Source organism: Fringilla coelebs (assembly GCF_963513975.1).
Source record: "Fringilla coelebs genome assembly, chromosome: 23".
In the NCBI taxonomy this organism is placed as follows: domain Eukaryota; kingdom Metazoa; phylum Chordata; class Aves; order Passeriformes; family Fringillidae; genus Fringilla; species Fringilla coelebs.
Window position 1 is genome coordinate 5,995,281 of NC_140049.1, and position 14,829 is coordinate 6,010,109.

The 14,829-nt window shown below is 58.9% G+C and overlaps 1 protein-coding gene across 1 annotated transcript; it reads left to right on the forward strand.

Annotated features, from left to right (window-relative positions):
• Positions 1-4,564: 4,564 nt before the first annotated feature.
• SYT2 (synaptotagmin 2) lies at positions 4,565-10,101 on the forward strand (the record flags this gene model as incomplete). The annotated part of the gene is made up of 8 exons (XM_084220598.1): positions 4,565-4,730; positions 4,873-5,042; positions 6,479-6,595; positions 6,815-6,982; positions 7,130-7,297; positions 7,712-7,829; positions 9,003-9,136; positions 9,895-10,101. The coding sequence occupies 8 exons, from the start codon at positions 4,565-4,567 to the stop codon at positions 10,099-10,101; spliced, it is 1,248 nt and encodes a 415-aa protein (XP_084076724.1).
• Between the last annotated feature and the right edge of the window lie 4,728 nt (positions 10,102-14,829).

Here is a 14,829-nt window from a genome sequence, read left to right on the forward strand (position 1 = left end):
GTGTCACCCTCCCCACCCTCTGCCCCTGTGGGTCTCTGCAGCAGCTGCCGAGCTGAAGCCTGTCCTGCTCCATGGGGAGCTCCTGGTGGGGTTTTTTTGTGTGTGGGGGGAGGAGTGCAGTGGGTCCTACCATTCCCACCAACCTCCCTGATGGATGCTGCACCCCACGGAGGGGCTGGATCCCCCGGGACCAGCAAGGCAGCAAGGGGTCCCTTCCTAGCCAGAATTTGTTCATGATGCCATAACCCTCGCTTGTTCTTCGGCCAAGGACTGATAGAAATTATTAATTGTAACCCTCATGTTTTCTTTATGTCCCTAACCTGCGATCTTGGCGGGATGGGGGGGAACGGGAGCAGTGGGGGTTGGCGGGGAACAACTCCAAACCAGGCAGGAATAAAGAGGAAACTTGAAGAACGGCAGCGAGTCCTCGGCGGGGGCAGCCCAGCGGGGTTTGGGGGTGCGGTGGGGGTTGCGGGGTCCGAGCTCCCTTCCCACCCGCACCGCCGGCCGCTCGGCTCCTCGCCAGCGGCTGCCGCAACTTGCAAAGAGGAGGGAAAAAAAATGCAAAAGGAATGGAAAAAAAAAAAACCCAAGCAGGCAGCGGAGCCGGAGCAGGACTGCAATGCAGTGCCGCAGCCGTGCCCGCACGGCCCCCGCCCGCTGCCGGGGGAAGGGGCTGGGACGGGGACAAGGGGCTGGGACGGGTCCCCACCCCCTGAGAATCTGAGCCCTGGGCTGGAAGCAGCTCTGCCCCCACAGCTGAGGGCTTGGGCTGCCCGCTTGTGCCTGCTGGGGACACGGGGAGTGCCCGGGGACACGCAGTGAGGCACCGTGGGGACTGGGACCTACCTGGAGGGGAGGGGACATCCCCAAGATCCCACTGCCCCACCGGCTGCTCTCCGTGCCCCACAGACTGCCCCCCTCCCTGCCCTCCCTGCCCTCCCAGCGCTCCCCCGCTGCCCCCACGGCCCTGCCCTGCCCCGCCCATGCCGGGGGCAGATCAAAGCCTGGTGCCCTCGCCTGGGGGCAGGATCAGCCCCCCGCCCCACGGCAGGGGCTGTAGGGTGCTCAGCTGGAGGAGGAGCAGCAACAGGGGCTCCATTGCTTGGCTCCCCGCAGGCGCCCCCCGGGCCTCAGTTTCCCCCGGGCCTGAGCTCTGCCGGAGCCCGGCGAGCACCGCAAAGGAGCAAGCAATTAGTGATGCTAATTAGGTTGCCCGGTTCAAAAGCAGCCTCTCCAGCGAGGCCTGATGCTGCCTGCAGCCCCCAGCCCCGGGCAGCCCCGCAGAGCTCCCCCAGCAGCCCCCGAAGCAGCAGTTCCCCGGATAAACCGGATAAATGTCTGTGCTGCATCTGTGCCCACAGCCCAGCGGCACCGCGCTCCTGCCCGCTGGCACTCGGGGCTCTGCGGGTGTGTGCCAGCCTGGCACGGCTGCGGGCACCCACGGCTGGGGCTGGCAGAGCCGCGCCGAGCCTGCCCGAGCGCACAGGCGACACAGCCCGGGCGGGTGTGCACGGCCCCGGGGACAGCCCCGGGCACACACACACAGCTCCGGGCACTTAAACTGCCTGAGTGTGCACTCACACACAGCCCCGGGCACTCACACACACAGCCCCGGGCACTTAAACTGCCTGCGTGTGCACTCACACACAGCCTGGGGCACACACACACAGCCCCGGGCACACACACAGAGCCCTGGGCACACACACTGCCTGCGTGTGCACTCACACACAGCCCTGGGCACACACACACAGCCCCGGGCATGTGTGTTCACACCTGTGCAAGGCCATGGGCACACGCTCGAGCACGAGTATTCACACACACACACTGTGCACGAGCATTTACAAACACTGTGCATGTTCATACACACACACACACACTCACTCACACACACACACACACACTCACTCTCATACCCAGTGCACTTTTACACACACACACACACACACACACACATTCATATCCTGTGCACATTTGCACACACACACATCCGTACCCTGCTCACGTTTACACACACACACACACACACACACACACACATCTGTACCCTGTGCACGTTTGTGCACACACACACATCCTTACCCTGTGCACATTTACACACACACACACACACATCCATACCCTGTGCACGTTTACACACACACACCCACACACACATCCATACCCTGTGCACATTTACACACACACACACACACACATCCATACCCTGTGCACGTTTACACACACACACACACACACATCCATACCCTGTGCACATTTACACACACACACACACACACATCCATACCCTGTGCATGTTTACACACACACACACACATATACATATCTGTACCCTGTGCATGTTTGTGCACACACACATCCATACCCTGTGCACGTTTACACACACACACACACACACACACATCTGTACCCTGTGCATGTTTGTGCACACACACATCCATACCCTGTGCACGTTTACACACACACACACACACACACACACATCTGTACCCTGTGCATGTTTGTGCACACACACATCTATACCCTGTGTACATTTGCACACACAAACATCGCTACCCTACGCACGTTTGCACACACACACACACACACACACACATATCCATACCCTGTGCACGTTTATGCACACACACACACACACACACACACACACACACACACATCAATTCCCTGTGCACACACCTTGCACAAGCGTTCCCACCTTCACACATTTGCAAGTCCCACACGCCTGCTTGCACAAGTGCATGCCACGCCGGCCCCTCCGTTTCCCCGTGTGCAGACACGCCCAGACACTCCGTGCACACCGGCCCTTGCACGCTCGCAGTGCACAGACACTCCATGCACACCGGCCCTTGCACGCTGGGAGCACACACTCTGTGCACACTGGCCCTTGCACACTCGCAGCGCACAGACACCCCGGCAGGTCTCGCTCTGCCCGTGCCCACCTGTGGCGTGGGGTTGTGGGGGCCCTCCAGCATCCTACTCCAGCCCCAGTGCCAGGTTTCAGGGCTGGGCGATGCTGATGCTGGTGTTTGGGCTGTGACAGCCCCTCAGTGGGGTGGGAAGGTGGCTGTGGCCAAGGGTGACAAAGCTGCAGGCTTCCAGCAGGGACCTTGTCTAGGTGGGAGCCACACAATCACATTTTGTTGTGTGAAGGACTGCCTCTCCCTCACTGCCCCCACACCACGTTCCCCCAGGAGCAGTGGTGCAGGAGGAAGGTGTACATTGTGGAGCCACACTCTGGGTAATTCAGTGCTTGGTTCACCTGTGAGGTGGCTGGAGACACAAGGCAGTGTCAGTTTGGGGCAGCAACACCCCCAGATCTCTCTGGCTGCCTTTTTTGAGGTGAGAGCACTCCTTTCCAAGTTCTTCAGGAAAGGCAGAGGAGCACCTGGCCCCAGGGGACAATGCTCTGGCTGAGAGGCTTCTTGAGGGTGAGGATGAAAGAAGAGATGCAAGGCAGGGGGGGGCACTCAAGCCACAGCTCTCCTGCCCCCAGAAACTCCTTTCTGGGTTTTCTGTGATCCTGCTGTCTGCTTCCCCTGCTGGACAGCCTGGTATTGTCCTTAACCCCACTGGCACTGCGCATTCCCTGGCATTCTTCCCTGCTTTGGTCTTGCAAGCTGCTTTCTCATGGGGCTGTGGGGGCACTTTGGGGCTGGAGCTGGGGTTGTGGGGGTACTTTGTGCCAGGTTTGCCTGCAGTGGTCAAAGGCACACTTACAGGACAATGGCTGTGCCCATCCTTGGTGGGTGCTCAGACCCAGCTGGGCTGGGGAAGGGGTGCAGAGTATGTTGGGCTGTTTGTGACCTGAGCACCTTCCCTGGCTCCATGGAGGAGCAGAGCTGGCCAGGGGAGCCCTGTGGGGTGGGAGGTGTGGCACCCAGGACATGGTACCTGTGAGTACCTGTGGTACATGTGAGTTGACCCACTGACCTGGACTCTGAACCTGCTACATCTGTGTAAAGGCAGCTCTTCCCTGCTTCCATCCATCCTCAAAATGTGCCCTGCCAAAGCTCCCTGGGGGGAAGAAGAGCAGTTTTGCTGCTGTTCCCAGACTTGGAAACTACCCTGGGGCTGGGAGCAAGTCCTGAGGTCCCACAGCAGTGCTGGGTGCCCCATGCCTGGGGTCCCTGCCTGAGAAAAGGAGGAGATGGGAGGGCTGGACTTGTCCCAGCCGACCTCATTCTTCTCTCCTGGGGGAGCAAACCCCCTCCCCTCATCCCAAGGGGCCTTGCCAGGTGAACTCCTCCCAGGAGTGTCCCCATTGTCCCCAGGAGACTCGGAGCTGGCACCACCATCGATGCAGGGCTGGGTGATGCTCCCAGTGGCTTTGGAGATGTCAAGGACCAGGAAACCCAGGGGCCAGCTGGGCTTGCCATGGCTTGTGAGGGATCCAGGTGACCTCTCACAGACATTGGGTCTGTGCCCCTCTAGCAGAAGATGAGGTGTCCTGGTGCAGCCCTGCTGCCCACACAGGCGCTGTCCTGGGGACACTGGGGCGGAGTGGGGGCAGCAGGGATGTGTGACCAGTGGCTGATGTGTTCCAGGGAGCCCCTGGCCCACCATGACGTTCAAGCAAGCGTCCATGATGGCCCCGGAGGCCACGGCCAGCACGCTGCCCATGAGCACCATGGAGAACTCCACGGAGGCTGCGGGGCCGGGCGAGAGCAAGGAGGACATGTTCACCAAGCTGAGGGACAAGTTCATGAATGAGCTCAACAAGATCCCCCGTGAGTAGCTCCTTTCCCAGGTGTTACCCTCCTGATGGCCTCCCCCCTGCACTGGTCCCAGCAGAAGCTGTGGAACAAGGTTTTTGGGTGGCTGGGAGGGAGCTGCAGGGCTGGCCAGCACACTCACTGGCTTTTCACACAGTGCCACCCTGGGCCCTCATCGCCATCACAGTCGTGGCCGGACTCCTCATCCTCACCTGCTGCTTCTGCATCTGCAAGAAGTGCTGCTGCAAGAAGAAGAAGAACAAGAAGGAGAAGGGCAAAGGCATGAAGAATGCCATGAACATGAAGGACATGAAGTCAGGCAACCAGGTGATGTCCTCCGGGGCTGCTTGGCCAACAGCCCCTCTGGCTGAGTTATGGACTGTGCCAGGGCACTCACAGATCAGGCAGCAGATTGGGATGGAGCCACCAGGACCCTGGGATGGGACAGTGGAGCCAGGACCTGAGACAGCAGCACTGTCCTCTTCCAGTGTCTGGTGGCTCAAGACAGCCTGGACCTGCCAATGCTTCACCTGAGCCAGGAAATGTTGATTTAGTCCCACCTCCCTCTGGGTCAGACTCATTTCTCTGAGCCTTTAGCTGAGGGGGAAGGGCCACCAGGCCAGATCACCGGGCAGTTTGGGATCCCCAGAACGTCTGTGGTGCAGTGGCAGGTGCTGGTGACCCATCCTGGTGGCCAGCCCAAGGCAGGTTTGGTACCCACAGGCTTGGGGCTCCCCCAGCCATTTCAGTGGCCTTGACCCATGGCCATTTGCAGGGGTGGGAGAATTTGGGTATCCATTCCTGCTCTTCAGAGCCATGTGGGCACCATGGGCACGCAGACAGGGCTGGAGCAGGAGAGGGGGGAGGTGTGAGGTGGGATTCCCCACTGGAGAGTGAGGGCTGTGTCCTCTGGGGCTCCACAAGCCCCGATCCCCCACCCTGCCAGGTCCCTCAGTGTCTGTGTAACACAGTGTCTGTGTAACACAGTGTCTGTGTAACACAGTGTCTGTGTCTCTCTTTGCCCACGCTGCCCTCGCTGTCCTGCCCTGGCTGCCTCTCTGCTCGGGGACACCCTCCACGTAAGTGTCACCATGAGCCTGCTCCATTACCTGCTTCCTGGGTGGGATGGGGGACTGGGGACACATTAAAGAGAGGGCAAGGAGCTGGGACTCCCACCCACCCCATCGGCTGTGCTTGGAGAGGCAGGAAGAGGGGTGGATTTCCTGGGGACAATCTATTTCTGAGCCTACAGAGCCTGGAAATGGCCCTGATAAGCCCTTAGCTCTGGCTGTAGTGCTCCTTCAAGCACGGGCTGGGGGCACAGGACCCACCCCCTGCAAGCACCAAAGCTCCCTCCACTGCAGTCAATCCCTTGCCCAGATACCCCTGGCAGCCCCCCTGTCGTTTTGGCTGGACCAGCACTGGGGGCTCCCTCGGAGCTGCATGGCTGTGGCACAGCCAGTGGCACCCCAGTGCCACCTCCAGTGCCACCCCCAGTGTCACCCCAGTGCCACCCCCAGTGCCACCCCCAGTGCCACCCCAGTGACACCCCAGTGCCACCCCCAGTGCCACCCCAGTGCCACCCCAGCCTGCTCTGTCTGTGCTTCATGTGCCCAGCACGTGGGTCCCCCTCCCTGTGGTGGGAGCACCTTGGTGTTGGGACACCAGGAGGGTGCTGAGGTGCCCAGGGCTGTGGGGCTGGGGCTGCTGGGCTGGGGCCTTTCTGCTGAGCTGGACCTCGGCTGCCACTGCAGGACCGCCAGGACGACGATGACGCAGAGACAGGTCTGACAGAGGGGGAAGGGGAGGAAGAGGAGAAGGAGCCAGAGAACCTGGGCAAGCTGCAGTTCTCACTGGACTACGATTTCCAGGCAAACCAGGTGATGGAGGGGCTGGGGCTCAGCTGAGGAGTGGGGTTTGCCCAGGGAGGGGTTGAGAGGAGGACAGGTCTCTGTGCTGGACCTGGGAGGTGCATGAGGGAAGGAGGAGCTGGGTGCTGTGTCAGAGGAAGTCCTGCCCCGTGTTGGACTGGAGATGAGCCCTTGGCAGCTGCAGGGCATGGCTGGGCTGTCTCACTGAGGACTCGTCTGCCCTTCCAGCTCACAGTGGGGATCCTCCAAGCTGCTGAGCTGCCAGCTTTGGACATGGGTGGCACCTCAGACCCCTATGTCAAGGTGTTCCTGCTCCCTGACAAGAAGAAAAAGTATGAGACCAAAGTGCAGAAGAAGACCCTCAACCCTGCCTTCAATGAGACCTTCACCTTCAAGGTGAGCCCTGCATCCATAACAAGGACCTTGTCTCCCCCTCCAGTGCTTCCCCCTGGCTGTAGCAGTGCCATGTGCTGACTCTCCCTTCCAGGAGAAGGTCCTGGCTCAGGGTCCCCCTTGCAGCCTGGTTGCTGTCCCTTTGTGCAGGTGCCCTACCAGGAGCTGGGTGGGAAGACTCTGGTGATGGCCATCTACGACTTCGATCGCTTCTCCAAGCACGACATCATCGGGGAGGTGAAGGTGCCCATGAACACAGTGGACCTGGGCCAGCCCATCGAGGAGTGGCGGGACCTGCAGAGCGGAGAGAAGGAGGAGGTGAGAGCCAGCCTACACCAGCTGAGCCCCTGGCTGGGGGCCTGGGATGGGGGCTGGCCACGGGGTGAGCTCTGCTTTCAGGGCCACCCCACAGCTCAGGGTCCCAATCACTGTGGGGTCCCACCACAGCACCATGAACATCTTGGCAGTCACTACTGGGATCTGACCTGTTGCTCCTCTGTGTGAAAATGCTTCTGTAACAAAAAAAATCAAGACTATAAAACATCATGAGTGCTGTGCTGAGCCTAGCTTGTCCTGGACCCAGTGATCCAACTCTTGTGTTGGTGCACAGGGTGCCAGCTTGTGCCTGGACTGAGCAGGGTTTGGGGGGACTTGCATGTGTGATTGTGTCCAACCACTGGAGTCCCAGGCACTGGTGAGGCTTTGATCTCCCCTTCTTGCTCTGCTTGGCAGCCAGAGAAGCTGGGAGACATCTGCATCTCCCTGCGGTACGTGCCCACGGCTGGGAAGCTCACTGTCTGCATCCTGGAAGCCAAGAACCTGAAGAAGATGGATGTTGGGGGCCTCTCAGGTGGGTGTTGCTCAGGGGCAGCCTCCCCCTGCCCTGCTGGGGGCTCTCAGCATCCTAACTTGGGAAAGCCTCCAGTGCCTCCTCATGCCTTGGAGGCAGCCCCAGGTCTGGCTGGGGGGTGAGGGGAGATGGGCATGGGATGCATCCCCAACTCTTGTGAAGGATCCTTCAAATTTGGTCCCCCGAGATGCTGCAAGACCTGGGTGGTGAAAGTGCTCCTCTGCCATTTTATCCTGGTCCTGCTCCTCCTTGACCTCATGGCCAGGGACCTCGGTTGACAGCATGTTTTGTGCTCAAAGTGTCTTCCCAGCCCCATCCTGGGGCTGAGCTCTGTGCCCGGGGTCCTCAGCTCTCTCCAGATGTGCTTTCACCATGACAAGAGCAGTACCTGCATGGCTGGATGGAAGCAGCTTTATTGTGGCTTTCCTGCTCCAGAAACAGGGGTCAGGCCAGAGCCCACCCAATGTCACTCACCTGACAGGCCAGTTGTCACTCTGCTGTCCCCTGCCTTCCTAAAAGGGGCCCCACAGCACAGAATCCTAGAATCATTACTCTTGGAAAAGACCTCCAGGACCATCAGGTTCAACTTGTGCCTGGTCCCCACCTTGCCACCCAGAGCACAGCACTGAGTGCCATGTCCAGGCACTGCTTGGACAGCTCCAAGGATGTGGACTGCACCACCTCTCTGGGCAGTTCCAATGCCTGACCATCCTTTCCATAAACAAATTCTTCCTGATGTCCAACCTGAACCTCCCCTGTCTCAACTTGAGGCCGTTTCCTCTTTTCCTGTCCCTTGTTCCGTGGGAGCAGAGCCCAACCCTCCCTGGCTGCCCCTCCTGTCAGGGAGTTGTGGAGAATGAGAAGGTCCCCTCGAGCCTCCTTTTCTCCAGGCTGAGCCCCCCAGCTCCTTCAGCCTCTCCTCACTCTCCTGACTCTCCAGACCCTTCCCCAGTTCTGCTGAATGCAGGAGAGCTCCATCCATTGGCCAGTTGCTCCCACAAATCTCCAGCCCAACCATTTTGTCTTTGGCATCCATCCACAAACCTCAAACTGTCTTTACTCAGGGCAGTCTCTCCCTCACCCTGGGCTGAGATGTCTCCTGGGACCAGGAGGTATCCCAGGGGTATCCCCAGGGCACTTCAGCCCTGGCTAATGCCTCATCCTGACCCCCAGATCCCTATGTGAAGATCCACCTGCTGCAGAATGGCAAGAGGTTGAAGAAGAAGAAGACCACAGTCAAGAAGAAGACCCTGAACCCCTACTTCAATGAGTCCTTCAGCTTTGAGATCCCCTTTGAGCAGATACAGGTTTGTCTGATGACTCCCCTGAGCCCTCATCCCAGCCTTCCCAGCACCCTGAGCTGCTCCTGCAGCTGGTCTGGTCACCCAGGAGATTCTTCCCGTCTCATCTGGGGCCTGGGCTGATGCTGAGGGCAGCTGGTGTGGGGGCAGAGGTGGGAGGCTGGGCAGCACCCATGGGAGATGAGCCCCAGCTCAGATCCCGGCTGAAATAGGGCTTTTCTCTGCTCCTGATCCTACAGTGCTCACCCTAAGCATAACAGGGTGGTCCTGGGGGTATTTTGTGCTCTTGGCCACTGCCTTCTGCCCCTCCATGTCCTGTGCAAGTCTCTGCATGTGCCCCTTGCCCCTGCCCAGTAGCCCACAGCTCTTGCCCAGCCCCACAGCACACCTTGGTGACTTTTCCCAGGTGAATCAGCTCAGGATGAGCTGGGCCCCCACTGGGCTCTGCACTCCTTGGAGAAGGACATGAAGGAAGCAGGGAGGGGGCCCTGCCCCGAAATGGGCCAAATGTAGCTATAGTAAAATCTGATACAAGAAAACTGAGATTTTCTCAGATATAACATCCAGCAGCAGTTTGGATCCTAAAAGGGGAAGTTCACTCTCTCAAAGAGATGGTTTAAGAATGTTTTTTTCACATTTGTTAGACATTTTCATTGCTTCTTCTTGTGGTTCATCCTCGGGGGATCCCTGGGGCACCCTGGGGCTACGGAGCTGTCAGGGCCACCGCACCTTTCCACCCCTCTAAACAAGGTTTCCTCCTTTAGAAAGTGCAAGTGGTCATCACAGTGCTGGACTACGACAAGCTGGGGAAGAACGAGGCCATCGGCAAGATCTTCACGGGCTTGAACTCCACGGGCACGGAGCTGCGGCACTGGTCCGACATGCTGGCCAACCCGCGGCGCCCCATCGCGCAGTGGCACTCGCTGAAGCCAGAGGAGGAAGTGGATGCGGCTCTCGGCAAGAACAAATAGGCGGCTCTGCCTCGGCGCGGCGCTGCGGACAGCTCACCCTGAGCTCCTGATACCTCAGTTCTGCAACCTTCCGTTTGGTTTTCGTTCTGTTCTAAGCTGAAATGCCCTTCGACGCCTCTGGAGGGGTATCCAGGCAGTCCCAATAGCTTCCAGGGGAAGAGGTTAAAGACATGGATGGTTCTTTTTGTTCTTCAGCATCGCTCCCTCCTGCTGCATGTCCCATCGCCTCTGCTCGCCATCCCTTCCCAGTGCAAAGCCAGCGGCACGCCTGGGACCTTCCCCAGCAGCTGTGTCACCAGCCTGCAGCATTGCTGCCACCATCCTGCCCTTGGGATCACGTGGGGAACCGTGGAACTTTGCATGGAGCTGATACTGGAGCCTGATGGTGCGAGATGACCAGACCCACTGTGCTTGGTTGGGGCACGACCAGCAGTGAGACAGAAAAATGGTGCAGAAGACCTTCTGAAGAGACCCAGGTGCCTCCCCCCGGCCCTCCCCAAGGAAGGCTGAGTGCCCCTGGCCAGCTCCAGGTTGGGGTTCTCTGAGGAGAGGCTTGCAAGGGCCATGGGTCCTGCTGTGGTGGTAGGGTGCCAAGCCCTCAGTGTTGCAGCAGGAGCTGTGGAGGCCAGTCTGGGCACAGGGAGCCTCAGGAGGGCTGCTCCAAGGAGACACAGGGTGACATGTGGATGCACCAGCAGCACTGTGTGGATCACCACCACCAGCAGCACCACAACCTCTGTTTTGTCCCCAGAGGGGCAGCGCTGGGTGATTTGCATCTGTGTCCCACCATGCCTGGTGAATCCCATAGATCAAAATGCTTCCACGAGGCAGGTTTACAATGAAAGGTCTCCAGATGTGATGGGGGTAGCCCCCCAGAGCTGCACCAGGTGTCTACCCAGAGACTGTCCATTGCATGCCCCATCACTTCTGTGGGCAGCCCAGCCTCAGGGCAGCCAGGGGGCCGTGGGGAGCTCCAGCCCCACCACCTGCTGTGGGTGGGGATGGCAAGAGCAAGCCTGGGGCCAACAAGGGACCAAAGCCCCTGACCCCCTGAGCTGCTACTCCCCACCAGGCCATTGGCTGTTAAACTCACCCCATCCTGCTCCCCTTGGGGGTATAAGCCATATCCATAACCCTGACAGTGGCTAAGAGCTTCTCTAGGCTACTTCTCCCACTACTCCAGAAAAGCCCCTGAGCCAGAAAACCAACACAGTTCTCTGCAGCTGGGAGAGGGTGCAGCAGCCCTGCCCAGTGCAGTCCAGTCTGGAGCACTGATGTTAGCTCGTGTCCCTGTCCCAGCTCCAGCTCCACAGCAGCCTCATGCTCTGCTCCCTTTGTCTTCCCTGAACTCAGTGCTGGGGGTTCCAGCGCTGCAGCAGTGAAGGGATGAGTCCCAGGGATGTGCTGGCACTGGGGACACTGCTCTGGGGGTTCAACACCTGGGCTGGCACCTGGGCCCAGGGACACAGTGCCAAAACTGAGCTCATCCCAGCGCTGTCAGATGCTTTAGGAGCTCCCACAGCTCTGACTTCCCAAAGGCATCTTGGCCCTCTCCAGAGGTGGGGAGATGATGGGAAACTTGGTGGCAGTCACCGGGTTTGAAACTTGGCTCAGGGAGTTCAAATGGACATGGGGACCAGCCCCTGTCCCTGGAGGGTTGTGCAGCTCTGGGACAGGTCCCCAGGGCAGGACATCTCCATCTGTGGGAGGTTTGGGGCTTGGATGGCCAAGCTGCATTGTGGGAAGGGGATGTTGGACAGGGACCTCTAATGACCACCTCCACCACCACTGCAGCTGCACTTGGCCATGCCCTGGTGAAGGTGGCACTGGGGCCATGCTGGGTCTGCAGGGGTCATCCAGCCAGTGGTCTCTCAGGGCCATCTCCAGCTTTAATTAATCCCTTTTCCTAATGGATGTGTCAGTGTCAACAGATGGGGTCTGGCCCTGCCCCTGTAGCCAAAGGGAGAAGGAGTCTTGGAATGCTTTTAATAATGGGGAGCTGGAGGGGGGGCTGATGTCCCATGGTCAGGAGCACTGGTAGGACTCAGTTTCATTTTGGGTCCACCCAGGCATTGGGGGAGAGGGCGTGTGGGGGCATTTGCCTTACATAGAATGGGTTAAAAGGGGAGGAATTAGAAAAAGCACTGAAATCCTACTGTTTGCAGCCAGCGCGTGTGCATGGCCCTGCAGCCTTCCCAGGGAAGCAGGTGGAGGTGTGTACACCTGCACACCTGCATATCTGCACATCACACCTGCACACCTGTACACCTGCACATCTGCACACCTGCACATCACACCTGCACACCCCAGATGCACCCCCTCCTGTGTGCTCCCCTCCACCCCTCCGCCCCCAGACCCACCGCATCGGCCGGGGTCCGGGGATCCAGGCCAGGAGTGGCGATCCCTCCTGGCTGCTTTCCATTCAGACTCTTTAAGCCTTTGGGGGAGGGGGAAGACTGTGACTTTAATACATGATTTAATTTTTTTTTTAATAAAAAAGGGAAAACCAACCAACATCCTGAAGCCATCTGCGCTGCCTCTGACCCGCCCCTTAGCTGTGTGTAGGTAAATTATATGGAGACATAGCTGTATATACCACGAGCAGTGCATGTGACGCAGCCAGTAGCAGTAGCAGCATGGCCCCAGCCCGGCGGCGCTGCCACCGCCCCGCCACTGCCGTCCCCATCTCCGGCCTCCGCCAGGGACGAGGAGGCGACGACCAAAACCCATCGCTCGAGAGCTCTCCACCGCCCTGATCTTTCCCCCCCCCAATTAAAATGAAAATCCCCGATTAAATAATAGAAAAGGAGAAAACAATGCCAAGAAGCAAAGCATGCCAAGCCCGACCCGCCAGCGGAGAGTGAACTATCACCCACGCGGCCGTGGCGTCCATGTGTGTCGTGTTCCTGTGTCTTGTCGCGTTTGTCCCATGGCCGGGTAGCAGCAACATCGTGGCTTCGGTGTCCTGTGTCGCGTTGGTGCATTTCACCGTCAGAGCAACTTTAGAAGCCATATTAGAGCACGGTGCACCAGGAGCCCACGGGGACAGGCCCGCGGTGAGCCGTGACCCCTTCCCCCGTGTGTCCCCCGGTTCGTGGGGCTCAGGCTGCCGGGAGCCGCCGCGGCCCCGCCTCGCTGCCCTCGGCTGCCGCTGTCACGCCGGGCCAGGGGACGGGACAACGCTGGGCACAGATGTTGGGGTCGACCTGCTGCTGGTAAAAAGGCTTTTTGGAGCAATTTGGGTTATTTCTGCCATGTCCAGCCGGTGGTTTCTGTTTTGGGGACGAGGGCTGGCACTTCCCTCTCCTGGCGGCACCGCGGAGCAAACCCAGCTGATGCTCCCGGGCTTACAAAAGGAAGAGAATCCACGAGTCTTGGCAACGGGCTCGGGTTCCTTTTCCTTTTTATCCCCGACCTGGGAGGGAGGAGCCAGCTCCTCGGGAGTCGCAGGCTCGGCCACCCTCGGACCCGCAGCGCCGGCCCCGCTCGGACCGTGCCCGCCCCGCAGCGCTCGGCTCCGGCGGAAGCTGCTTTTAATGCCCCTTCCCCTCGTGTGGACTCTGTCGTTCCGTCTCTGATCGTTTGATGGTTATTTTGTAATGATTTACGTCTCCTTATTAAAGAAACAAGCTGAAAGGAGCTGGTTCCCTTCTGGTCTTGCTGCTGGGGCTCACGGGGCATGAGGGGCAAGAGCCAGGGCAGTGAGCCCAGGGAGGGATGAAGGTGTGGGTGGAACCCCACAAGGGCCCAGGTGCCCCAAAACACGAAATCATGAAATCACTTAGGTTGGAAAGGCCCTCTAAGATCGTGGAGTTCAACTGCTAACCCAGCACTGCCACGTTTACCACTGAACTGTGTCCCAAGTGTCACATTCACAACCATTTGAACACTTCCAGGGAAGGCGACTTCACTGCTGCCCTGGGCAGCTGTGCCAGGGCCTGACAACCTTTTCAGGGAAGAACTTCTCTCCAGTATCCAACCTAAGCCTCCCCTGACACAACTTGATGCCGTTTCCTCCTGTCCTGTCCTGTCCCTGTTCCCAGGGAGCAGAGCCTGACATCACCCAGCTGTCCCCTCCTGTCAGGAGCTGTGCAGAGCCAGGTCCCTCCTGAGCCTCCTTTTCTCCAGGCTGAGCCCCCCCAGCTCCCTCTGAGTTGTGCTCTGGGCAACCTCGAACCCCAGCAGAGAGAGGCTGGACCAGACCTGGGGCACAGGTGGGAAATATCAAAGGTCCCCACAGAATTCTTCACCCCCAGCCCACAGTCTGGCCCACAGTCACATCCTGCTCCACCAGCCCTAAGGAAAGAACTCAACCTGCACCAGCCACCTCCAAAGCCTGGAACACTTGGAGGTTCCAGCAGCCTCACCTGAGACAGAGGTTCCCAGATGTGACACCAACTCCTGCCTGTGCCACACTTTGTGCTGACCAAACTTCTGAGTGGAGCAAAACCAGGGCTTGCCACCAGAGTGGGAAATGGGCCTGATCCCCAGTGTGATGTCGTGGAGGAGATGGGACTCTTTCCTGTTTTACCTTCCCACTGGTGGGTGCTTTTCAGGGATGTGCATCCCAGTTCCTTCATTTCAGCTTCCCGTGAAAAGGTACCTGTGTTGTAGCTGCAAAACTTTTGTGCTTTATTGTTATGCCACGAGAATTTTGGGAGAAACAGGGAATTTTAGCACAAACAACTTGTAATTCCAGAAAGATGGAAGCAAAGTCAAAGCTTCTAT